Source organism: Trypanosoma brucei, chromosome 11 (assembly GCF_000210295.1).
Source record: "Trypanosoma brucei gambiense DAL972 chromosome 11, complete sequence".
Classification (NCBI taxonomy): Eukaryota; Euglenozoa; class Kinetoplastea; order Trypanosomatida; family Trypanosomatidae; genus Trypanosoma; species Trypanosoma brucei.
In genome coordinates this window covers 1956313-1981284 of record NC_026744.1, presented here as the reverse complement: position 1 = coordinate 1981284, position 24972 = coordinate 1956313, and the positions used below count along the sequence as shown (strand labels likewise).

The 24972-nt window shown below is 45.4% G+C and overlaps 13 protein-coding genes across 13 annotated transcripts; 12 read left to right on the top strand and 1 right to left on the bottom strand.

Annotated features, from left to right (window-relative positions):
- Positions 1-904: 904 nt before the first annotated feature.
- TbgDal_XI8030 (hypothetical protein, conserved) lies at positions 905-1339 on the top strand (the record flags this gene model as incomplete). The annotated part of the gene is made up of 1 exon (XM_011781646.1): positions 905-1339. One exon carries the CDS (start codon positions 905-907, stop codon positions 1337-1339), a length of 435 nt encoding a protein of 144 aa, XP_011779948.1.
- Positions 1340-1482: 143 nt separating this feature from the next.
- On the top strand, positions 1483-2727 carry TbgDal_XI8020 (acidocalcisomal pyrophosphatase, putative; the record flags this gene model as incomplete). The annotated part of the gene is made up of 1 exon (XM_011781645.1): positions 1483-2727. The coding sequence occupies one exon, from the start codon at positions 1483-1485 to the stop codon at positions 2725-2727; it is 1245 nt and encodes a 414-aa protein (XP_011779947.1).
- A 575-nt stretch (positions 2728-3302) lies between these two features.
- TbgDal_XI8010 (ATP-dependent DEAD/H RNA helicase, putative) lies at positions 3303-4955 on the top strand (the record flags this gene model as incomplete). The annotated part of the gene is made up of 1 exon (XM_011781644.1): positions 3303-4955. One exon carries the CDS (start codon positions 3303-3305, stop codon positions 4953-4955), a length of 1653 nt encoding a protein of 550 aa, XP_011779946.1.
- A 1364-nt stretch (positions 4956-6319) lies between these two features.
- TbgDal_XI8000 (acidocalcisomal pyrophosphatase, putative) lies at positions 6320-7564 on the top strand (the record flags this gene model as incomplete). The annotated part of the gene is made up of 1 exon (XM_011781643.1): positions 6320-7564. One exon carries the CDS (start codon positions 6320-6322, stop codon positions 7562-7564), a length of 1245 nt encoding a protein of 414 aa, XP_011779945.1.
- An 822-nt stretch (positions 7565-8386) lies between these two features.
- TbgDal_XI7990 (hypothetical protein, conserved) lies at positions 8387-8872 on the top strand (the record flags this gene model as incomplete). Its single annotated transcript, XM_011781642.1, has 1 exon — positions 8387-8872. One exon carries the CDS (start codon positions 8387-8389, stop codon positions 8870-8872), a length of 486 nt encoding a protein of 161 aa, XP_011779944.1.
- Positions 8873-9333: 461 nt separating this feature from the next.
- Positions 9334-9732, bottom strand: TbgDal_XI7980 (hypothetical protein, unlikely; the record flags this gene model as incomplete). Its single annotated transcript, XM_011781641.1, has 1 exon — positions 9334-9732. One exon carries the CDS (start codon positions 9730-9732, stop codon positions 9334-9336), a length of 399 nt encoding a protein of 132 aa, XP_011779943.1.
- A 608-nt stretch (positions 9733-10340) lies between these two features.
- Positions 10341-10715, top strand: TbgDal_XI7970 (pterin-4-alpha-carbinolamine dehydratase,putative; the record flags this gene model as incomplete). The annotated part of the gene is made up of 1 exon (XM_011781640.1): positions 10341-10715. One exon carries the CDS (start codon positions 10341-10343, stop codon positions 10713-10715), a length of 375 nt encoding a protein of 124 aa, XP_011779942.1.
- A 349-nt stretch (positions 10716-11064) lies between these two features.
- On the top strand, positions 11065-12336 carry TbgDal_XI7960 (hypothetical protein, conserved; the record flags this gene model as incomplete). Its single annotated transcript, XM_011781639.1, has 1 exon — positions 11065-12336. The coding sequence occupies one exon, from the start codon at positions 11065-11067 to the stop codon at positions 12334-12336; it is 1272 nt and encodes a 423-aa protein (XP_011779941.1).
- Positions 12337-12799: 463 nt separating this feature from the next.
- TbgDal_XI7950 (proteasome alpha 7 subunit, putative) lies at positions 12800-13543 on the top strand (the record flags this gene model as incomplete). Its single annotated transcript, XM_011781638.1, has 1 exon — positions 12800-13543. One exon carries the CDS (start codon positions 12800-12802, stop codon positions 13541-13543), a length of 744 nt encoding a protein of 247 aa, XP_011779940.1.
- Positions 13544-15385: 1842 nt separating this feature from the next.
- Positions 15386-17461, top strand: TbgDal_XI7940 (protein kinase, putative; the record flags this gene model as incomplete). The annotated part of the gene is made up of 1 exon (XM_011781637.1): positions 15386-17461. One exon carries the CDS (start codon positions 15386-15388, stop codon positions 17459-17461), a length of 2076 nt encoding a protein of 691 aa, XP_011779939.1.
- Positions 17462-18051: 590 nt separating this feature from the next.
- On the top strand, positions 18052-18450 carry TbgDal_XI7930 (hypothetical protein, conserved; the record flags this gene model as incomplete). The annotated part of the gene is made up of 1 exon (XM_011781636.1): positions 18052-18450. The coding sequence occupies one exon, from the start codon at positions 18052-18054 to the stop codon at positions 18448-18450; it is 399 nt and encodes a 132-aa protein (XP_011779938.1).
- A 3113-nt stretch (positions 18451-21563) lies between these two features.
- TbgDal_XI7920 (protein kinase, putative) lies at positions 21564-23393 on the top strand (the record flags this gene model as incomplete). Its single annotated transcript, XM_011781635.1, has 1 exon — positions 21564-23393. One exon carries the CDS (start codon positions 21564-21566, stop codon positions 23391-23393), a length of 1830 nt encoding a protein of 609 aa, XP_011779937.1.
- Positions 23394-23608: 215 nt separating this feature from the next.
- Positions 23609-24118, top strand: TbgDal_XI7910 (T. brucei spp.-specific protein; the record flags this gene model as incomplete). Its single annotated transcript, XM_011781634.1, has 1 exon — positions 23609-24118. The coding sequence occupies one exon, from the start codon at positions 23609-23611 to the stop codon at positions 24116-24118; it is 510 nt and encodes a 169-aa protein (XP_011779936.1).
- Positions 24119-24972: the final 854 nt, after the last annotated feature.

Genomic DNA, 24972 nt, shown 5'->3' with positions numbered 1-24972 from the left:
GGTGAGGTATTGGTGGTCATTTGGTCGTAGTTGCGAGGCGAAGGGATGTCCGCTGCGCCCCTTTGACTCCCTCTGGATTCCACCTACTCTAGCGGGATAAGATAGTGAGCCTCCTTCACGTGAGTAAAGGTAAAAGAATAATACTTAGTGTGTGCAAGTCGCTTTTCACTGTTCGTGGTAAAATACCCGTGGGGCCTGAATTGTTATACTCAAACCACCGCACATTATCTTTCTCTTCTTAACGACGTGCAGGGGTGTGCACTATTCTTGAGGCAAAGAAGGAAGGTACACATATACTTCATAGCTAGCATAATGCGTTCCTCTAGTAAAGAGGAGACACACGGGGTAGGGATGCTCATCCTCACAAGCCAACTTTTTTATGTTTGGTTTTCCGCTATACAACTGAGGAAGGGGAGTAAATGGGGCCCCGTTAGTTTCGGGGTTTCCTCCCGATATAAGTGTTTCAATTTTTTTTGAGCTTCGCGCCTTTGCAAGTGCCGATGCCGCTGTATTTAACTTGTCACCTTTTCGGAGGCAGGGCGCGCAGAATTGTTCATTTGTCTTCAAAGTGTAACAAAAACTCTTTCCACGTTTATGTGTCGTCGAACGTCAAATCCGATAGATTCTTGTGTAAACGATGCTCGTGCATGTGCCTTGATACCGGGAGGAAATTTCTGCTGTGTGCACATGGCAGCACCATCGATTGTTTACCCAGGATGAAACTGCCTGTTGCGGTGTGTACGCCGTTAAACCATATCTTTTTCATTATTATCGGTTCTTGCATTGCGCAATTCAGCGGCACTGTGATCACGCACCTTCCCTATGGTGTCCTCAACCTCTACCTCTCGTTCATGTCTCCTTGTTTTAGAACAGTACTGCAACTTGTGCGCACGCACCAATAGCAATGTCCGAAGAGTTGCGGTGGCAACACATCCCGGAGGTGCTCCGGAACGTTGCACTCATGTCACAGAATCACAACTACAGTGGTAAGGACAAAAATGGATGTGAAGATGCAAACCACGTGGAACAGGGAGCGTTGGCCACCGTATCACAACTTCTGGAGAGAACAAGGGAGCTCAGAGAACTCTTTGTGCAAGTTGTCGAGGCAACAACTACGCCGGTGGATGAGGATAGCGCTGTCACCGCTTCCTTTGCGACTCAACAGAAAGTTACTGCACTTGGCCGCCATGTGGCACTGCTGCAGAGTGAAATTCGCACAAAAAACTTACAGTGTGCTCGAGTTGCATTGCGTGCGTATCTAGCCGGTGAGGTCGACAGCAGAAGAAGAACTCTGGCGCGCATGCAGGCAGCGTTAAGCATCGCTAAGCAAAGCATTTGAGTGTCTACGCTGCGAGTATTTTGGAGTGGAAGAAGTTGGTATGCGATACAATTATCACGCCGGAATATGTCGTTGTTTCTATGTACTTTGTGTTTTAATCAATTGCCTTCCCTCTTCCGCCTTTTAAAGTGCCAACTCTAGATATGAACAACACACACGGTGTGGATTCGCGCAGTGATCGAACGTCTCCCCAAGATTTGGCTTCTGCCGAAGTGGCGGGGCTGCCTGTCTCGGCATTGCATGGTACCAACATAAGTACCGGCAGGGGTTCTGAGGCCGACGTCGCAGAGCCTATTCAGGAGGCGGTTGACCGGAAGGTGAGCGAACTGGATCTTGCCGCCTACGACAAGGATGATTTCACTCAACCAATGATCAAAAAGATCATGAGTCGATTATTCTCAGCATTCGATGTGACGCATCTTGGCTACCTCACGCCTGACAAAGTGGAAGAGGTATGCAGGTACTTGGGCCGTAACATGAGCGATGGGGATGTGAAGGCCATGAAAGCTGAAATCAATGCTATCGATGGTCACGTGACATTTGAGAAGTTTTGGGCGTGGTGGTGTTCCCATCCTGTACATTCCAGGACGAAATGTTTCTCGATGGTGTCTGCCGATTTCTCCATGCCGTATCACCAGCAGCAGTTGGTTGTGCACGAGAAAGGTGAAATGTACACACCCAGCTACCGCGTACTGTACTTCTTCAGGGATTTGGAAACCGGTAGGGAGCGGCAGGTATCGCCGTGGCATGACATCCCGCTGTATGTACGTGATCTTGTGCGAACAAAGCCCGAGGCGACACCAATGAATCGCTACAATTTCATCTGTGAGATCCCTAAGTGGACGCGCGCAAAGTTTGAGATCGCGACTGGAGAGTCATTTAATCCCATAAAGCAGGATATCAAGAATGGCGTACCTCGGTTCTACAAGCATGGTGATATGATGTGGAACTATGGTGCGTTTCCACAGACATGGGAGAGCACAGAGGTGTTATTCGAGGCTGGTGTGACTGGTGACAATGACCCCGTAGATGCTGTTGAGATCGGGATGACGCAATTCAAAGTCGGTCAGGTGAGTGCAGTAAAAGTGCTAGGTGTGCTTGGAATGATTGACGAGGGCGAAATGGATTGGAAAGTTGTTTGCATATCCCACAGCGATCCTATATGTCACTTCTTGAGAGACATCCATGACGTACCGAAGTTCCTTCCTGGATGTCTTGATGCCATCCGTGAGTGGTTCCGTGTGTACAAGATTTGTCAGGGTGGTGAAGCGAGCCATTTTGCTTTCGATGGTGAATTCAAGGACAAGGAATACGCAATGAAGGTGATTGATGAGGCTCACAACATGTGGCATAACTTGCGCAAGGTGAACAAGAGGGGAGAACTGTGAGGGGTTGACACAGTTGTTTAATAGATATATTTGCGGATGCTTGGTTGAGCTGTCGGTATCACTTCAACTCATGCTGTTGTTGGTTATAATTTGTGTTGTGGTTGGGGTATGTGTTTTTTTTCTACTAGTGTCTTCGTTTTGCCCCGGCTTCCCCTCCCACACTCCCATTTTCGATTATTTTCCCTACTAATGGTGTAATTTTTTTTTTTCCGGCGATGGGTGATGACACCGTTGACAGTGTGTAGTTTCCCTTTTTGCGAGTTGTTGTACACGTTCAGCTGACAGGGAAACTTTCTTTATGAGGTTTGCTGTTTGGTATACATGTACATACATAAATTTATTGAGGTTATATTGTTTGATTAACTTATTTCCATGCTGAATTCCAGCTTAGCATTTCAATTAATTAGCTTGTGTTGAATACCGTATGCTGTTGGATGCGGTAACTTTTAAGGAGTCTTGGACTCCCCCCCCCCCCCCATCACAGCTTACCTTATATTCAGTGTCTGCTTTGATTTTAGTATTTTTTTTTTGCTATATGCATTTAGGTGTCGTCCTCGCTTACCCGCCTAACGTTAATGAAAACCTTTGGGGTGCGATATCTGAAGTATTTGAAGGGTTCCCGGGCGGCGTATGGCGGTTCGGCTGGTTCACTTCTCGATGACTATATGAGACAGGGTGGTGAGGCGCATGCGGCTAACCTTCCACCATCCCAGAAGTTTTTCTACGCGCGTGATGCGACGCGGGATTCAGGTGCCTCCCAGAGGCATAGGACAGTGCAACTTCGACTTGGTTCTGCGCAAATGTTAAGTCCAACGACGGCGAACATAGCTAATAACAACGAGGCGCATCCCTTGTTCTTTTCGCAAACGGCTCCGCGTGGGGCCGGATTATGTATTTCACTAGTTGTGGCGCTGAAGAAGCTGGGGATCGGGCGTCTCACAGAGTTACAAGGAGCTCTCATTCCTCTCTTACTGAAGGGTAAACATGTCATCGCTCACGCGGAAACCGGGACGGGAAAGAGTTTTGGTATCGCACTTGCCTGTGCCAATCGAATAATTCGTGAAAATATCAATTATCGTCTTCACACTGTCATTATTGTCCCAACTCAGGAATTGGCTCTTCAATATGACAAGTGGTTGCGCCATTTTTGTGGCTCCACTCAACAGGTTGTTCAAGTTGCTATCGAGAGTATAACGCTTGAAGTGCAGTTGGCCAAGCTACATAACGTTCAACCTCATGTGTTGGTGGGAACCCCGCAGCGAGTTGCCGATGTGCTACGTTTCAGTCCAACCTTGCTTGGGGAGAAACTGCGGCGAAAGGTGGACTGCGTTATTTTGGATGAAGCCGACATTGTTTTATTTGGAAACATCCGATTTGGTCGGCAACACATCAGTGGGATTAACTTGGTTGATCGCTTGTTTCGTAGCCGTCGTGAAGAGGTTCCCGCTCAGATTGTTGCAGCCAGTGCGACTATAGATGGTCGTACGGCGCAGGCTCTTAATATGTGGATGCGAAATGACAAAGCAGTTAGGCTTACTACCAGCTTCGTAGAGCACACCATTCCTCAAACAATAAGCTTTTACTTTTATTCGGAGTCTCGCTCATATCCGCTCCCTCGTTCTCTTGAACTCATATTACGGTTAATATGTAAACAGGAGGCGAATCCGCGTGTACTTCTTTTTACAACCCAGGAAGAGGTGGGGAGTGTCACTAACCAATTAAATACTCTGAAGAGCACTAGCCCAGAGGTACAAAAGTGGTTACGGTGGAATGGCAAACGGGAGATCGCAGCACCATTAGAGACGTTACTCGACCCGGAAAAGGGAAAACCAAAACGCATTTGCAGAAGTAAAGGGGACGTTTATGTGAAGGACAACAGCTCTATCGAAAAGTTGAACACAGGGTTACTACTGGTTGGTGTGAGTAGCCACAGTCTTAGTCGTGGGATACACATAAATGAAGTTACACACGTTATCCTCTTTGGTGAATGCCCAACAGCTTCTGTATTTGTTCACTGTGCGGGACGCACCGGGCGGATGGGGAAGGAGGGCCATGTCGTTCTGTTGTACCCACCACAGTCAGGGCGTACAGTGCAGCAAGTGTGTGAGGCAGTGGAAGTACCTTTTCTTCCTGGGAGAATGGAGCAGGTGGAGGAGCTGCTTTTGGGGGGCGATTTTTCGTCCGTAGATGCGCTGCGTGAGGTTTCAGGTGCTAAATGTGCATATTGACGGGTGCTTAGTAATGGAGGTTAACCGACTACCAGGCGTTAACTCCAACGACTCACGGTTAAGTGCCCGTTGCTTTTCTACTGGGTGTCCTGTGTTATTTAGTGTGTACGTAGGAAGACCGAGAGAGCGTGTTGATGGCCTCTCCAGCTCGTTGGCGTTTTGCTTAGTGTGCTGCGTCCATCACTTCTTTCTACCCATGACGACCTTTAATGAGCACGACAAGCTCGGCTCTTTCAAATACCTGATGAGGACCCACAAGATCAGATGGAGGGAAGCCAACATTACAGTGCTGTACTGACCCGTTACCGTCAGCCAACAGAACTGACACTGACACTAACAGTACATCACTGGAGCTGCGGTCCATCTTCATCGTTCAACGTATCTCTTTTTTGTGCGCTTGTCCGTCCGAAATCAACCCTGTATCATGAGTTAGAACGCCACGCTGTGTAGGGGAGTGTGGCATGCAGTGAACGGTTTGCGGGACATGGTGGGTTACGGCAGATGCAGACACTGGTCGAACGGTTTACTCCGGGATGGCAGTCTTGCATATCAATTGTAACCACAAATCTCCCATGAGTGTGCTGGCGCCATGTGGCTATTCTGATGCAGCTGTCAAGTGGCATAATCTCTCTCAGGGTGTGTGCACTCCAGATTACTCGGGAAGTCACCTTCCTTCTCTTGAGATGGTGGGTTTGCACCACACGCTGGTATGTTCCTGTATTCGGAGTTGAAGGTGACAATTTGGGTTGCAAGACCTCTTACGCGAAATGGTGCTGAGCCAAGAAAACCAACGAGGCTCACGCGTTACTGGAAAGCACCTCAGCTGCCAGTGAATGGCTTGGCACAACATAGATGTTCAGCTAGCTACGTTATTACCTTCGTGAGTTTGAATTTTGTTATGGCTGAAGAGAGGTTGGTGCCGCCGTGGAACCGCGGTGGGTGAACGCCATCCCATAATGATTGTACGGTTCACTATTCTATATCAGTGCTTACCTTAAATTTATTTGTCAGTTCATTTGCTCCACACGGTATAGTTAGCTGTCTTTGGTGCGCAATGGTGAGGAAGGGGACAACTAACAGGTAACAGTTAAAGAAATTTCCACTCCATTTGTTACAACAACCGATATTACCACTCGGGTGTGCCTAGCCAGTGAGGTCGACAGCAGAAGAACTCTGGCGCGCATGCAGGCAGCGTTAAGCATCGCTAAGCAAAGCATTTGAGTGTCTACGCTGCGAGTATTTTGGAGTGGAAGAAGTTGGTATGCGATACAATTATCACGCCGGAATATGTCGTTGTTTCTATGTACTTTATGTTTTAATCAATTGCCTTCCCTCTTCCGCCTTTTAAAGTGCCAACTCTAGATATGAACAACACACACGGTGTGGATTCGCGCAGTGATCGAACGTCTCCCCAAGATTTGGCTTCTGCCGAGGTGGCGGGGCTGCCTTTCTCGGCATCACTTGGTACCAACATAAGTACCGGCAGGGGTTCTGAGGCCGACGTCGCAGAGCCTATTCAGGAGGCGGTTGACCGGAAGGTGAGCGAACTGGATCTTGCCGCCTACGACAAGGATGATTTCACTCAACCAATGATCAAAAAGATCATGAGTCGATTATTCTCAGCATTCGATGTGACGCATCTTGGCTACCTCACGCCTGACAAAGTGGAAGAGGTATGCAGGTACTTGGGCCGTAACATGAGCGATGGGGATGTGAAGGCCATGAAAGCTGAAATCAATGCTATCGATGGTCACGTGACATTTGAGAAGTTTTGGGCGTGGTGGTGTTCCCATCCTGTACATTCCAGGACGAAATGTTTCTCGATGGTGTCTGCCGATTTCTCCATGCCGTATCACCAGCAGCAGTTGGTTGTGCACGAGAAAGGTGAAATGTACACACCCAGCTACCGCGTACTGTACTTCTTCAGGGATTTGGAAACCGGTAGGGAGCGGCAGGTATCGCCGTGGCATGACATCCCGCTGTATGTACGTGATCTTGTGCGAACAAAGCCCGAGGCGACACCAATGAATCGCTACAATTTCATCTGTGAGATCCCTAAGTGGACGCGCGCAAAGTTTGAGATCGCGACTGGAGAGTCATTTAATCCCATAAAGCAGGATATCAAGAATGGCGTACCTCGGTTCTACAAGCATGGTGATATGATGTGGAACTATGGTGCGTTTCCACAGACATGGGAGAGCACAGAGGTGTTATTCGAGGCTGGTGTGACTGGTGACAATGACCCCGTAGATGCTGTTGAGATCGGGATGACGCAATTCAAAGTCGGTCAGGTGAGTGCAGTAAAAGTGCTAGGTGTGCTTGGAATGATTGACGAGGGCAAGATGGATTGGAAAGTTGTTTGCATATCCCACAACGATCCTATATGTCGTTTCATGAAAGACATCCATGACGTACCGAAGTTCCTTCCTGGATGTCTTGATGCCATCCGTGAGTGGTTCCGTGTGTACAAGATTTGTCAGGGTGGTGAAGCGAGCCATTTTGCTTTCGATGGTGAATTCAAGGACAAGGAATACGCAATGAAGGTGATTGATGAGTCTCACAACATGTGGCATAACTTGCTCAAGGTGAACAAGAGGGGAGAACTGTGAGGGGTTGAGGCACCATAAAGCAAAGTGTTTTTCTTTATGGTCGCTAATAAAGTGCTTTCGACCGTTAAACAATATTATTATTACTATTATTTTTGAGTGGTGCTATTTTTTTTTTATCTTTTGTTTGCTGTACTGGTTCCGTTTGTTGTATTTTTTTTTCTTCAGTTTCGTTTTTAAACTATCAAATGTGTCGCTTCTGGCTCATTCGTTTTCCCACATTTAATTTTCCTACTGGTCATTGTGGGGATAGTGATTAGCTTTTTTTTTTTTGGTGTTGTTACTCGACCATTTTGTCGCTGTTCATTCTCTTTTTCATTATTATGTTTCGCCGGAGGGCTCTTATCGTTTGATATTTGTAGTAAATGTTTGTAATGGCACGAGGTCGTATTCGGGGTGTCGTTGTGGCTTATCTTTCAACATCACCTGCCTTTTTTTTTCGAGATGGGTCAGTTTCGACTTGTGGCAGGTATTTCGTGTGAGTTGTCGTCCATTCCTTTTTTTTTTGCTTTTAGTACGTGGGTATGAGCTTCTCTTCCAGGGAGAAGTAACGGAAAATTTAGGGAATTGCAACAGAAATGGTGAAGAGGATGTTGTGTGTGTTATTTGTCTGTTGGTCATAGTCCTTGATTGAGTGTACCGTGTTTTGCCCTTTTCTGCTTATTCAGTCATTTTTTCACTCCTCTTTGGTGCGCTCCCCTCTTTTTCATATGTGTACAATGGGGTGTGTAGCATGTTGAAAGTGGGCAGAAGTTGAGATTTGGATAACAGATACGATACACAAAGTTTGAAGAATTGGGAATTTTTACTGAGGGGCTGGACAAGATGGCGCTGTGGTTGAGAGTCGTCTTCACAATTGTTGCTGCTCTGCTCGGTGCTGCGGTGCCAGTCGCATCGCTCGTAGTCCACCGACCTCTCTACCTCGCAAAGCGAAACATGTTGTCCACCGTTCCTGACTATGGTACCACGCCTCTGACGGGGAGGAATAATCATGGGAAAGTTATTCTGGTAGAAATGGGTGCGCTTTGCAACGGAAATAAAGTGGATCCTCACTGGGTTGATGCGGTACTCCTGACTCATGGTGGTCAGTGCTCACACGGTACACAAGCCGTGAGGGCCCAATCTGCGGGCGCCGTTGGTTTGCTTGTGGCGAACGACGGTGTTGGTTCTGCAGATGAAGCAGAGGTGGATATTCCTGTTGAGCGCATAACAACGAAGGACTACGATGCCATTACAAACGCTGTGAAAAACGATGTCCTGGTGGAGGTTACGCTTGGTACGCCGTTGGATGTGCTTCGGTATATCGTTTGACGGGGGGGGGGGGGAACATCGTGTGGTGTGGGTACTTGCGTGCGCGTTCCTTCTTCATCGACAGCATATGTTTGAACTGGGTGGTGGTTCATTCGCTACATGTGTAATTAATCGACGGAGGAACCCCACGTGAGCCAACTAGGCCTCTTTTCGCGTGCTTTTTATTTGGATAGATTTCTTTCTTAGTGGTGTCCTCGTCGCGTTGATTGCTTACATTTCTCAGGCGTTGCATCGCACCTTGCATCACTGTTGTGGACCGAGCCGTTTCGAGCTTTCAGTTCTTTTGCATGCGGTGAAAGGTGCGAGAGCCGCACGTATGGGCGAGGGGTTTCGGAGTAAACAGGACGGTGGATGCTGGGATTTGGAGAAATGGGCGTACCGCTGATGCAGGGAGCGGAAAAGGTGTGTGCTATGCAGCCTCATGGTTATGTAGAAAGGTGTCTGTAAGTGGGACGCAGCCCCTATCGGTAAACGTAGGCTTTAGTGTGAAGGAAGCAAGTTGGTAAGTGACAAGAATTTTGCTTGGAAAAGAGAAGAAAGAAAGAAAGAGAGGGGAAGGGTAACATGATCACCCATATTAATGATAATATCTCTGGAGTGCCAACTTGCTGATCCAAAAACCACAAACTAAGTGCACACACTGCTACACGTAACTTGTTGCCGTGAGAAGGACGGATCGCTTTCTGCGTTGTGTGTACAATTCGCCGTACCTCCCCTTTATTCATAACTCTATTCCACTGTTGATTCTTTACCCCACTGAATAAAGTACAAGAAAAAAACTGTAAACATTGCAGCGCGTGCGGGAAAATCGAAAAGAAAAAACAAAGAAAACGAAAAAGGTAGCGGAAGCTCATTTGCATTTGCTACACCGTACGGGGGGCACACGTACATCATTACATCAGCGGCGTTTGGACATTGCCTGGAATCTCCTTGTTTCAGTTTGACTTGGGATGGATGTGGAACCCAGAGAAACCGGTACGGCCGTGCGGGCGCTCGCGGACCACTTGGAGAATGAAATGGAACTCCTGGAGGTTGAGATGAATCAACTGCGGGATACTTTGCGACAGATGGTGGAGGACGAGAAGGAGCTTCTAGCGCTAAAGCAGCTCATAGAAGGAGATTCACCCATTCTCTGTAGTTCAGACACTCGTGTGAGTAAAGGCAGACGGCGATGAGCGGGGGAGGGACAAATGTGCTGGTGGAATGCCGCTCAACAGCTACCTTCCTTCCTGTTTCACTCCAACAATGTCTAAAGGGAACTAGTGTACAAATGTGCGTATAATTCCACACTGACATGAGCCGAGCTCCCTTTCCACCCTAACCCCCCCGCCCCCCACACACACACTTCTGCTTACCTCTTACTTTTAATCGTTCCTTCTGCTTTCATTACTTTCTCTCCGGTTGCCCTCCGGCAAATCATGACTCTTGATTACGGTTTTCTCCATTCTTTTTTTTTTTATTGTTAACAATGTTTTCTTCAATCAGTCCGGTTGTTGAGACAATGCGGCGGTGTGTTTATTATTGCATGCGTCCACAACCACTTTCCTTTCCTGCCATATCACGTGCGCTGTTAAAACTGCCCGAGTGGAGGGTAGACGGAAACAACAGCGGTATTATCCACCGGGAGTTTACTTTCAAGGATTTTTCGGACGCCATTAAGTTTATGAACGCGGTGGCTGTTGAGTGTGAGGCCGCAGGGCACCATCCTACCTGGGAAAATAAGTACAACAAGGTTTCCGTGCGGCTTACAACACACGATGCAGGGAATAGGGTGACGCAGAAGGATATAGACCTGGCTCTGAAAATGAACGAGGCCTTCGAGCGAACTTTGACGAACAACTGAATAGAAGGCAATGATAACGATCGTGAGTATTTTTCTTTCTTTTTTTTTTGTTGTCCTTGCAGTACAGCACCGATGCACTTCACCAAGGAGGCGACAGGTTAGACCACACAACTTGAAACGTTTCGTTTTTTAACCTTTAACTCGGTTATTGCAGTACCTCTCTACGTTAATAATATCGAAAAAACGGGAATGCACGGTGGGGGTGAGCTATAATAGAGTGGAAGCTGCAATCGCCTATAAGTCGCGGAACAATGAAACGAAGGCGGCTCGCGCTTGCATGTTTGCGTAACTTACCTTATTGTTTTACCTCACTTTAATTTGTGTAGAAGTGGGAGGGTAGTGTTAATGGATGGATGCACTCTGGCCAGTGGCACATGACTATGCAAACAGCAACACTGATGATGATGATGATGAGGGGGATGACTTCGTCAACTTGGCACAGAAGCCTGTAGTAGATCTTAGTGATTCTGATGAACTTACCACACAAGAAGCAGATCCACTCCAAATGGAGCGTGTTCAAGTTATGCTGAAGAAGTTGGAGGGCCTTCCAGGTTATGGGAACGGCACGCGTCTTGAAAACGTGCTACTGCAACCCCCTTGCGATGTTTCACAGATGCTAGACGCCTCGCTGGATGATGTGGAGCTTCTCTACAGACACATAAGCCACACCATCGTTAACTCTCCCGATTCCACGCTTCTTCCCATTTCCGTTGAAGACCAACTCTCCTCCAGTTGTTTTGGGGTGATATCCACTGGCCATAAGTGTCTAGATGATGTGCTTGCTGGCGGCGTGAAGTGTGGCTTAGTCACGGAGATTACCGGGGCAAGTGGCACGGGTAAGACAGCCCTGGCGCTCAATCTCGCTGGGCGTGCGGCAACTCTGGCAAGAGAAGGCAGGGGTAATGGAAAGTATCATACACTTTGGATCAGCAGCAATCAGCATCCATTTTCAACCAGAGCCACCGCCGGTTACCTACGGTCCACACTTGGTACATATAGAGGTGACAATAATGGAAGCAATGCTGCTGAGCCCGACAGGTTTGGCGGAGATGCAGAAACTGCGCTACAACAGTTGGCAATAGTAACAATCCCAACGCTCGGGCAGCTTCTGGAGCATATGCCTGTTCTCCGTGAGAATATTATGCTGAATGACGGCGTACGCCTCGTGGTGGTGGATGATTTTAGCGCCATGGTACGTCGGACCTTTACTGGTATGGATGGGGAGGTAATTGAACGGCACAACGCCGTTGCAGCGCTTATGAACGCAATGAAGAGCGTTGCGCAGGACCTTCGCGTGGCTGTTGTGATAATCACGCAATCGGAAGTGGATCTTGGTCACGCTTTCTTGTACGCAGTAAACACTCGCTTGCGTTTGTCGAGATGCTTGCTGCAACCAAATGACGCAGCAGCAGATGTGGCAGGTAATGTACGCTTGGTTCACCTGCTGGAACTAGTGAAGAGTTGCATGGCTTCGGACTGCAAATTTGAGTGCAAATTTGAGGGGTTTTATTTAGGTTCTGTACACCTCTTAACAGAGGGGGCAGTGGCACTGAGGGATGTTGATTTTTACGGTGTGGACCCATTTGGTTACGCTGTGGTGCCAACATTTGTTCACTGCTAGTTTACTGCTGGCCGCAAACTTGCGTCCGTTCCACTTGTCCGCAACGGTCTCAATCATGACTATCAGCGCAGAGTCCTATCACACTTACAAGAGGAGAAAGGGAAAAAAAAGAGAGTAAGGATAGGACTTATTATGAATGTTTGTGTTGACTCGCGGTATTCTCCCCTTATCTTTCGATTGGTCCGTACTCATTGGTATTTCTTTGGACGTCTGAACATGTGCGCATGACCTTTCTCCATATCGCTTTCAGTTTTTTGATTCTCCTCTCACTTTAAATTAAAATTGCATTCTCCCATTTGCACTCTATGCGGTTTGAAGGAAGTTGGAGGAAACATTAACTAAGGCTTACCGGTTGTAACAAAAGGAAGTTCTCAAGGAAAGGAAAGGAAGGAAGGCGGCTGCAGGCCTATTTGTTAATTACTTGCACGTACGTACATACGTATACACACTTATCCGAAATAGTATGAGCTACGATCGCGCAATTACTGTGTTTAGTCCCGATGGACATTTGTTCCAGGTTGAGTATGCGCAAGAGGCCGTTCGCAAGGGTCTCTGTGCAGTTGGTGTGAAAGGGAAGGACAGCATTATCTTTGCTGTGGAGAAAAAATCAGTGCAAAAGCTGCAGGACAGTCGTACGACCCGAAAAATATACAAACTTGACGAGCATATTTATCTCGCTTCCGCAGGTCTCTCTGCCGACGCCCGTGTGGTTGTGAATCACGCACAACTGGAATGTCAACGCTTCCGCTTGAGCTACGAAGACGCCATTGACGTTGACCTGCTCGTGCGGTACGTGGCAAGGGTACAGCAACGTTCTACGCAATCAAGCGGCAGCAGACCGTACGGTGTTTCAACCATCATTGGTGGCTTTAATGAAAATGGGCAGCCGCAGTTGTGGAAGACGGAGCCGTCTGGAACGAGTTCAGCGTGGAATGCAGCAGCAATCGGCCGAAATGATAAGGTTGTGCTCGAATTTATGGAAAAAAACTATCAGGATGGCATGACGCGGGATCGTTGCGTGCACTTTGCAATTAAGGCGCTTCTTGAGGCTGTTGAAAGTGGGTCGAAAAACATTGAACTCCTGGTGCTGGAGCGCGGTAAGGCGGCTTACATGAGCGACACCGAATTGCACAGGTTCGTCGTTGAGGTAGAAAAAGAGCGCGAGGAGGAGGCCGCAAGGAGAAGGCGCCTTGCCGAAGAGGATTGAGGCGCGTGCACCTGTGGGAAAAAGAATGTGGACAGAATTTGGTGAGGAGGAAAACAAACAAAGGAAGAAAAAAAAATTTTTAAAGGTGGGGGAAGGCAAAGAACCGCGGAAGGAGGAGGAGAAGGGTGGAATGGGAAGTAAAGAGCGAAGAAGAGGCCTGATATGAGGTAGAGGAGCATTGGTAGAAGAGGGAGGCGAGAAGGGAGATCGCAAAAAAAAAAAACAGCGTGGATTGATCACCCAATGGCCATGTGTGTGACACAACAGGAAAGTGACGCTGGTCATACACCTCTATAATCCTCTTTCATTTTCTGCGTGGGAGGAGAAGAAGGGGGCGACGCGTTCCATTTTTACAGTATCTTACCTACTGTGCCCGTTAGCCCGTAAATGCGATGTGTTCAGCTCGCCTCAAAGTGTTTTGCTCTCAACTGCTCAGCTCACCTGCACAACCCTTCTTCCCTGTTCCCACATTTGATTTTACACGTTCGGTGGCTCTGCTGAATTTGCCTGTTTCTTTTCGTGTACCTCTTTCATTGGCCTTTTTCTCTCCTTGACTGGTTGTTCTGCTGCTTCATTATTTTTTTTTTTTCTCCCTCTCTTCTATTCATTTGGGTGTCCCTAGTTTCTAAGAATAGGCCGGTGTTGTAACATCGAAGATGCGAGAGAACCGTATTTTCCTGTTGAGGCAGAACCATAACGCTTGTTAAATTTTGAATGTTCGCTGACTGTTGTGATGGAGTTAGTGAGACCTCTCATCATGCATACCTACCCGTATATTTACATATATCGGTGTGTGTGTGTACATGTCTCCTTTTACATGCTCTTACGGGGGCGCCCCTCATATTCATGCGGTTAAGTGTCTGGACTCTGTCATTATTACTGCCACTGTTTTCACAACTAACCGAGTAACTAAAACTGCTCAACACTCTACTTTCCTTTATGCCTCTTTTTTGTTTTTTTTTCTTTCTTCCCTTTCCTTTCCTTTCATTGCCTTCTCTCTACCTCTTGACATCAATATCTTTTTATAAGCGCACACGCATAGGCGCAACTGCTTTGTCAAGTGGTTGCCTCTTTCATTCGCCGCCTACTGCAAACCTGTCGGTAGCTGAAGCAGAAATAATTACAATACACATTTTTCTGTTATTGATACTGCTACTGTTGGCATAATAATCCGATTTAGCGAGCTTTCATTAGTGTTTTCATTGTTTTGGCCACCACGACACCGGAGGCTGGAAGAGTAAAGGTGGTGTACTGACTTGAACACACGAAGGCTTAAGCAGTGGGAAGTTTATTTGGCGACTAGAACCGACATCGAGAATACGAAAAAAAAAAGAAATAATAATAATAGACGAACAAACAAACAAACAACAACATATAGGTGAGTAAAGGGAAGTGCGTCAGCGTAAAAAGGGGGAAAACGTATCATCACATAGTGAAGGGAAAGAAAAGGGAATACCTTCAGTTCTAAATACTTAATTGTAATTACACAAAAAACTTATATACATTCTTTTATCTGGTAAGGGAATCGAAGAAAAAACGAAAAGGGTGTGTGTAGGTACGAAAAAAAAAACTAAGGGAGGGAAGAAAGTTATATCCCGACTCCTCGCGGGGGTACATATATATATATATATATAATTATTTAATTATTTATTTGATTATTTGTATCTCTAAGGACACTTACACGGCCGCATTTTGCAGTACAGCGGCGGCGCCAAGACCATTACGCGCGTTTACAACTCAAAGAAGAGAGGAAACGTGCTATATATATATTGATAACTTTAGGACGCAAAGAAGGACGCAGCAATCAAAAAAAAAAAAAGGAATACGCACTGTCTGGGTATAATGACTCAGGAGGAATGCACGGAGCAGCTCCCCCACTTTTTGTCGATGGCGACACCGAAACAAAGAAGTAATGCCAGCCTGGACAGAGGCCGCGGTTTTTCGTCTCATATGGTTAAAGGGGCCGACAATGGGTGTAGTGACTCGTACAATAAGGAGATCACTAGAAATGAATCTTGTCTCTCTGAAATTTGGCAAGCGAAAAATAAAGGGCAGGATTTACGATGCCCCTCCCGTCTCCCTGATGGGGAGTGTGAAGGTGCCACGGATCCCGAAATAATATCATTGGTTAGTTTCGCTAGTCGAAAGACAGCCGGATCCAGGTCATGCCGTGGTGGGGCGCTATGTGGAGTTTGTCCCATACAGGTACTTCCAAATGCAACAAATGCGTCCTGCACTTCTTCACTCAATAGCAGTTGTAGCCTTGCACGGCAGCGGTCGGCACGCATTACGGGTGAACTTCGAGTGGATAAGAGAGATGACGGCGGGAAGTTTATAAACAATTACCAGGTTCTCAAAGAAATCGGAAGGGGATCGTTCGGTAAGGTGAAGTTGGGGTACAACACCCAGACTGATACGCTTGTGGCTATTAAGCAAGTGTGTCGACCCGTGGCAAAGACGCGGTTCGGCCTGCAAACGGCAGCGCAGGAGAGATTTAGTGCCTTGCAGCGGGAAATTGCGCTCATGAAGAAGCTGAAGCACAAACATATCGTTCCACTGTACGAGGTTATTGACGATCCCAGTGCTAGAAAAATTTACCTTGTAATGAAATACATCGACGGCGGACCTATTGGCCGCATTAGGTGTAGTCCCACTGGCGATCCCGAGGAGGAGGTCTGCACACCTATTCCTCCTGGACAACTCGCGAAGTACGCTCGGCAGATTTTTTCTGGATTAGACTATCTGCACAAAAACAAAATAGCGCATCGAGATATCAAACCGGAAAATATACTCGTTAGTAAAGAAGGAAGAGCGTATTTGGCGGACTTTGGCGTGGCTGAGGTTTTTGACGTAAGCACACGGGAGAGGGTAGAACAAATAATGCAAGAAAGCTTAGCAGCCAGTAGAGCCAACGCCTCATGTGGACCAGGGATGCCTATACAGGGCACAAAGGGGACAATATTGTTTATTGCCCCTGAGATCTGGAAAGGCGATAGGTCGTATGCAAAGCCAGTTGATGTATGGGCAATGGGTGTCACATTGTACATTCTTCTTACCGGAAGACTTCCCTTCTCTAATATAGACGATATTCTGGACTCCAACCTTCCTGTGATACCAACTGAGTATGGGGAAGACTGGGAAAATTTGCTTCGTAGGATGCTTGATCGCGACCCCAAGAACCGCATAACCGCATGCCATGCTGTCGAAGCATTTAAGGCAATGATCCACAAAAATAAGAGTTCTGGTGACGCGTGTGACGACACCTTGGTTTGCGTTACGGAGAAGGATATAGAGGAAGCCTTGACATTAACCGAACCCGAAAAAGATGCTGAAGATGTTTCGTGGTTGTTAAGGGAACGCAGCGGCGATAATTCGGTTGCAATTTCGCTTCCCATGAGTCCTAGGTGGATTGACAATCCCTTCGACGCCTCGCTAAAACTCAATGCAACCACAAAAAGTGGTGATGTTGAACCCCTCTCAGGTTCGAATTGGGGAGGTACCGTTATGAAACCGGTAAGACGGCTGAGCCGGCGTTCGACGCGTGTTGTTTCTCCCGGTGGAAGCCCTTTGGAATGTCATGACATGCCTTTTTGTGAAAAAGTTGAATTACCTCCCATCGAACCACGGGGAAATCAAACAAATGTCTCGCCGTCGCTGGCGACCACCCCAAGGGATGTGCACAACAGGGAGTTTGACGGTGGCAGTGGTACGTTGTCAAATCAGGAGGTTCTCACGAGCAACTGTGCTATAAAGAGGAATTCCGCCCCACAATTAGGAGTGCACTCCTTATCAAAGCAAAGATGTGCGAAAGGTAAAAAAGAGGAAGCGGGTTGTTTGCCGGGATTATGTGGCTCATTATTCCCTCGTACTCCGGAGAAACGGGATGGAGAGACGCCTTGTAAAGGAGACGAGGAGTGAGTTATTTAATGGGAAGTTGGGTAGGTAGATAGTTGGAAGAAAAGCGTTGGGTTTCAGCAAGTGTGGTTTGACCGCTTTCGGGCCTTTCAATAAATCTTAGTCTTCCTCTGCTCTTTTCTTTTATTGTTCCCCTCCCATTTTCTTTTTTTTTCCTTTTACCTCCCTGGTCATAATGCTACTATCACTACTACCTTTAAAGAATGGAATGCGAGCGCTCATTTTTTTTCTTTTATTTTTCCAGCACGTACCCCGTATAAACGCATGTGAAACTTACAACGGTGGCGAACGCGAGAGATCGTCGAAAAGGAAAATGGAGTTTAGAGTGCAGAGCCGTGGAAAAAAAAAAATGGGCAAAAAAAAAAAAGAAGAACTGTGTGTGCATCGTGTAGGCGATATTTTGTTGTCCTTTCTTTTTCTTTTCAGTGCCGTAGTTGAGCGGACGGGAGTGTGGTTGAAACCCCATTAATTTCCCGCTTTCTCTTTTTTTTTCTTTGCATTGTTATTGTAATTTGTAAATTAGCCCTTGTGGTATGCCTCGGTGCGCTGTTGTAGGTGCGAATGCATGACGGTTGGTTCTGTTTACAGTATTGATGTTGTTGCTTTCTTGTTTTCTTTTCTTTTTTTTTCCTTCTTATTCCTCCTCCATTCCTCCCTCACATTTACCTGTTCTTTTTTTTTTGTTATCGCCAACGTTAGAGGAACGAAGAGAGGGTGAAAAAAAAAAAAAGAAAACAAGAAAGGGGATTGAAAGACCAAGTGAAAGGGTACTGTTGTGGTATGGCTTTCTCTTTCTTTTCTTTTTTTTTCTTTTTTTTGGGGGGGGGGGGTGTGGTGGGTGGGTGCGCGTTCCTCCAACTCTCCTGAGTGAATTTCTTTTGTTTCTTTTTTTCCCTCCCTTCCCTTTTTCCTTTTTCCCTTTTTCCTTTTCAGTGCGGTGGGTTTCCTCCTTCTTCTTTTCATTTTGTCATTTATTGTATCTCCACTTGTAGTTGCTTTTTTTTTTCTCTCTCTCTCTCATTCTCCTCCTTCTTTTCCTCTTATTTAATCTGTTTGATGTAACGAACGCCTTCTGTGCTTGGGGTTGAAGGCTTTTTTTTTTGCTCTTTTTTTTTTGTATTTTTGTTCTTCTGATTTACGCTATACAAACATATATATATATATATATATATACTGAATCATATAGCTGCTAACATTTTTTTTTTCGTATGCTTGCGTTTTTCGTGATGATGCTCCCCTCAGTCATCTTTTCTTTTCTTTTGTTTTTTTTTCTTTTTTTAAAAAAAATGTTTCTTCTCCCCCACAAACACCACCACCACCACCACCACCACCACTACTGCTACTGCTACAGTTTATGTAAAAAAAAGAAAGAAAAGATAAAAGACGTTTTCAAAGAAATAAGTAAAGGAAAATGGGAAAAGAGAGTTTGTATGGAAGAATGGAAGGTTTCGTACATGAGTGCCGCCGCCTTTTTGGAGTAGTGCTCATTTGTATTTTTTTATTTTTTTTTCCCCCCCCCCTCCTCCTCCTCCCGCCTCTTTCTTTTCTTTTCTTTTCTTTTTGCTTTGGTGGATTTTTTTTTTTAGTTATTTATTTCATGAAGATGTGCGCGTTGATGGTAGCGTGGCATATACATTTAAATTAAATTTAAAATATATATATATATGTGTGTGTGTGTGTGTGTGTGTGAAATGTTTCTCGTATCAAAAGTTGTGATGGAGGAACTTAAACGTGGGGAAATATGCCATTATTAACAATGCGTACAAAAAAAAAAGAAAAGAATGAGAAGGAGGGCGGGAGGAAACATTTAAAAAAAAAAAAGAAAGGGGAAGAAAGAAAAAGAGGAAGAGGAAGAAGTAAGATGTATATGTTTAGGTTTGTGCTGCCTTTCCGTTTTTTTTTTGCTTTTTTTTTCTTTTTAATTGTGTGCGAATAAATAGACAACACAAATTCATCTAATTATTACAAAGGGGAATAATTGCTTGTAATTCCAAGGAAAAAAAAATGATAATAATAATAATAATAAAAGTGGTAGTGACAGGTTGTGGTAACACGCCTTACGGGATTGCGAATGAGAAGATAAAGAGATATAAGGGAGAAGGACATTATTGCAATAATTGTAAGACCATAATAATAACAATAAAGGTGGTTACTTTTTTTTTTAAGAGGGAGAAAAAAAGAAAAGAAAAGAAAAAATGATTAAGAATGGTTATTGATGTGTAAGCACGAAAGGCCTATACGACAGAAATAATGAATAAACACCAAGCGAATGGACGATTAGGAAGGAGGGGGAAACAAAAAAAAAAAGAGGAAATTCTGAAGAAGTAAAGGGAACGAAACGAGGGGAATACACAGCTAATTAACATCAATAAGATGTTAATTTACTGTTTTTGTGTGTTTGTATCTGTTGCTAGAACTATAAGGTTTTGAGGGGCGTCGTTATCCTGCGATGCTTTATTATTATCATCATTATTTTTATTATCGTCATGATGTAGAAATAGTCCCCATTCTTCTTTGTTTTCTTTTGTTTTCCTCTTCCCCCTTCATTCCCTTATTGTACCCGATTTTAGTTCAATCTCTCTCTTTTTGTCACTCTGTCTCAAGTCCTGTTTTTGTTTCCTTATTTTAAGGGCCTTTTTTGCAACGTTACAGAAGGGAAATAAATAAACAAAAAAGGGGTGGGTGCGGAGTAACGAGGAGAATGGAGAAGGGAAAAAAAAGGAAGAGAATAAGCGAGGTTAAGACCAAAAAAAAAATAAATAATAATAATAACAATAATAATAAAGGAAAGAAGGACGGAAGGAAAGAAGGGGGGGAGGGAGGGGGGAGCGTACATGTCAAAGTAAATTTTATTGTGCGGAATTACTTCAGTCGCTGTTTTCTGGTGAAGCGGAGCATCACAACCGAACAAAGGTTGGAAGATGATGCAGAATTTAAATATATTCATCTCAACACAGTAGCGGTTACCCACTTGAACATTCACACATGCACTCAAAGGAACACTGATGTAAAGCTATACACATTCCCTTTTGTTTCATACCAATATTTTACTTTCTTTTGTTGTTTTTTTTTTTAATACACACGTATGATTTCTTTGTTTCACCTGATATACACACACACACACACACACACACACACACACACGAGTTTGTCTCATGTTCACTTGGAAATTTCCTTATTATATCTACTCCATTGCTCATGGGCTTCGTAACCCGCCCGTATTTTCCTCCCTTCATTTTGCCTGTTCCCCGTGCGTGTTTTGAGAACGAGAGGTTTTATTATTTAGTTATTTAATTTTTTTTGTTAAAATGAGAAAGGGAAAGAAGCGGTCGCACCTTGTTAAAGGGGATTTAAAAAAATAAATAAATTTTGGAGTAATTGAAAAGGTGAAGAGGATGTGGAAAAAAAAAAGGAAGCTGAAGACGAAAACGAAAACGTGTTTGGAGGAGAGATGAGGAAAGAGGTTTTTCTTTTAAAAAAAAAAAAAGAAAAAAAAAGCAGTTCCTTTCGATACTGTTCATAGAATGATGTCACTATGCTTCACTTCTGCGGAGGCCCGTTGAGAAGATGCCACCTCCTTCCTCTTTACGTGTGTGCGTATGTGCTACGGTAAAGAGTTGTATGCTGTCGAATATTGTTATGAAAAAAATTGTTTTCCTTTCTTTTCTTGCATCGGCTCTCTTATTGTTATTCGTATTATTATTATGATTATGATTATTCTACTTTATTTATTTAATGATTTGTGATGTCCACTTTTCTGCAATGTCAAGAAATACCACTCTAAAAATACCTTATCTGACTTCTCTCTTCTTTTTTTTTTCTTTCCACCCTTTCCATATCTTCATCAGCGCCTACGAACGGTCGGCGTACGTTTGCTGTGCGACTATAGTTTTTAATTTTAAACAGCCGAAATCAACCTGCGGCAAATTAGAAGAGAAGATCATAGGAGAGAAAAAATATTCGTAAGAGCAAGTACAGAAAGCTTTTGGCTCCATCGCACGGTGTGACCAATTTAGCTATCTGATAACCACCACTTCCCTCCTCTTTTTTTTTTTGCGTGTTTTTTTTTGTTGTTGTTGTTTTTTCTTCATCCTCCAACAAATCAATGAACACCTTCAAGGGTGATGGGAAGGATTCCTCATTACTTTTTTCATGGACGGATGTGGGCACGGCTCCTGCACGACTTCCTGTATACTCGGCAAAACGAGATGAGCGGAGCCAATATGTTAACAGCAAAGGGAGCGAATCAACTGGAGGTACCCCTGCAGAACCACAAAAACTTGCAGTAGGAGAACGCTTGCGAGCCACTCGTACAAAACCGCACAACCGAAGCGGCGAGGAATTAACGAGCCCGTCACGCTCAAAAGAATCGCAGGTGCTGTCAACATATATGGGTGGAGGTAAAATTGGCATATGGCCATTGTCAGTATATGGTGTTGATGTTTTCAGTGACTTGAGTGCCTTGCTGCCACAAACCAGAGCGCTGGAAATGAGCGAACAGGCGGAGTGCGCCGACACCCCAACACCGGCATCGCTTCATCCGGAAGACTACAGCGCTATGCGGCCGCTGGGATCACTTTCTATGCGTAGTGATGACTCATCTAAAGAGGAATGGAAATTGCCATTATTAATACCGCGAGGTGACATGGTCACAAAACATGCGTCCGTATCGCACTGGATTGAGGGTACCACGATATTGAATGAATATGCTCTGCTGAAGAGTGTTGGAAAGGGAACTTCAGGTAAGGTGCGGCTGGCGTACAGTCTCTCGCGTAACGAGTCCGTAGCAATTAAAGTTATCCCGCGACCGAGGGAGAAAAGACGAGCTATTGGGACTGCTTGTAATTCAGCAACAGCTCGGATGGAGGCTCTACAGCGGGAAATCAGAGTAATGAAGCAATTACGACACAAGAGTATTGTCTCATTGTTTGAGGTTATCGATGATCCTGATACTGAAAAGCTATACATTGTCATGCAATACATCGACAACGGCCCGATCGCCCGCCTAGACAGAGAAGGGAACTGTGATCCGATCCCACCTGAGGACTTAACTAATTATGCGCGCCAGATTCTCGCCGGAATGGAGTATCTGCAGCGGCACGGCATCGTGCATCGTGACATCAAACCTGAAAATATACTCGTCAACAGTAAGAAGTGCGCGTTTATCTCTGATTTTGGTGTTGCGGCAATTCTCGGAGGAGATGACGAAATGTGTTTGCACCGCTTCGAGGGGACTCCGTTGTTTATGCCCCCGGAAGTATTTTGCAGCGTTGATCCATCACCCTGCGTGGGTGATGTGGGCGCTGACGGCACCAATAATGCTAACAGTGTTCATAACGGAAGAGGCGGAAAGTCAGATGTCCGGAAACAACTTCTGTTCGCCATGGATGTTTGGTCTCTCGGTGTCACCTTCTACACTCTACTTGTTGGATCGGTTCCGTTCAAAACAATTGGGGACATACAAAACACACTTCAATCCCCAGTGGTGATTCCCGACGTTGTGCCTGAGCCGTGGCGATTGATTTTGCAGTGGATGCTTTCTCCTCTTCCAGAGCACCGCCCCACCGTATCGGAGCTGCGCCTCCGTGTGAAAAAAATGATCCGGCAGGATGTCGCAAAGCAGAGGAGTGAAGTAATGAACTCGTCTGCGTCTCAAAAGTGTCCTGGAGGCTGCAGTGCACCGACTTCACCACTACCTTTTGATTTGCATCGACCGGCGCCGGCGGCTGGCCCGCCTTCTGCGTGGCAGTGCAAGTCATGGGGCCACCCGGTAACGCGTGAGCATATTGTGGAAAGAGCACCAATGGCAAATAACACACCGTACGACTCGCTGATAAGTTACAGTGAAGCAAATGCGTCGCCAGCGGGGGAGGGTTGTCTCCAAGTGCAAGAATCTACTTACCACGCGAGACGGTGGAACCCCACGATTGCATGAGCTTGGCATAAAAATACATCACCACAGTGGTGGAATAGTGGTATTGGTGACATCAATGCAAGTGGCTTCTGTGCTTGTGTGTGGAGGGAGTCCACAGTAGTGGGGCGCAGAAAATATGTAACGCGGCAATATTCCATCGTTGTCGTTGGTGTAAAATTAAAGCATTACATTGCAGCAGCGATGTGTCAGGAAAAGAGGAAGGGGAAAGGTGCCATATGGAAAACCAGAAGATGGGATGGTTGATGCTGCAGCAAAGATGTGTAATTATCGACTCCGTCTGTCTGTGTCTGTGTGTGTGTGTGTGTGTTGGCGGGAAAAGTGATGAGGTGAAGCTACCTGCGGCGCGACAGCCGCCATCACTGTACCGTTTGCCTTTTCTGTTTTTTTTATACTCACTGCCAAAATTCAAATCGTTCATTATCTATTGTTATTTTTATTTTTTTTTGCTCCTACACTTCCTCCACGCCAGTTATTTCGTGAGCGGTGTATTTTTTCTTCTTTTAGAGTCGCTTGCTCCGCGGCCAGTTACCCATTTGCTGCGCCGCGGAAAAGAAAAATGGGGGTTACTAACCGCCCGCCAACTCGCTACGGAGGTTTCGTTCATAATTTTATTTTATTTTTTTCATAAGCATCCATCTTTTTTCACGTTTTGTAACATGCAAGTGTGGGCACATATTTATGTTTTTCCCCTGTGTTCTGTAGCGTGTGTGATCACGTCTCTCTGATGCAGTGGCGACGTGTTAAGAAGGATTCAGGTCTTTGGTGTTACATTAGACAAATAATAACAAGAAAGAGGGGAAAGAAGCCGGATTAATATATTTACCTTGAAAAGAAAAGAAAAGGAGATAAAAGGGAAGAAGATAGAGGTGTGCACGACTTTATGATGCCTTTGTTGTTTTTTTTTTTTAAACATTTACTCATATAACTTTTCTAAGCGTGCCTGAGGGGAGGATATCGGGGAGAGGGCATGCAAATTGCTCCCCGGAATTCTTTCATACTGCTGAGTGCGTGCGCGATAACATTTTCTTACATTGAAAAGATGATGCGCCTCTTAAGGAAAGAAAGTGAAGATGAACGCACAGAGTAACCGAACGCGTTTATTCTCATCTCGCTTCATCACCACTAACGGGGGAAAGAAAAAATCATCCCATACTTCTGTGTTTGTCTTTTCCGCCGCGTATAACCACATGCAATGTTGTGAGTTGCGGGTGGCTTCCATTTTCCTTCTCCTTTACCCTTCTCTACACAGAGGAATAAGGTGTCGATGTTCGTAGTGTCATGCCGTTTTTATTTCTTGTTGTTTTATTTTGTTTTGCTTTTGAGAGTAAAATTTTTTTTCCAACCTAAGTCCGAAATAACCCCTGGTTAACTCCGTGTAGGACAGCGTACGCAGCTCAACTCTAGAAACGCATACTTTTGGTTGTGCACTTTATGGTCTCTAACCGCCAAACGGCGCGAATGTTTTTGTGGGTGGATGACGAGTTAACTTCCTTACAAATCAGTGTTTTGTCTGTTTTTTTTTCGTATTTATTTTTTTTATTTTAATCCTTCTCTTGCGGTTAATGGGCGCTCTTTAATG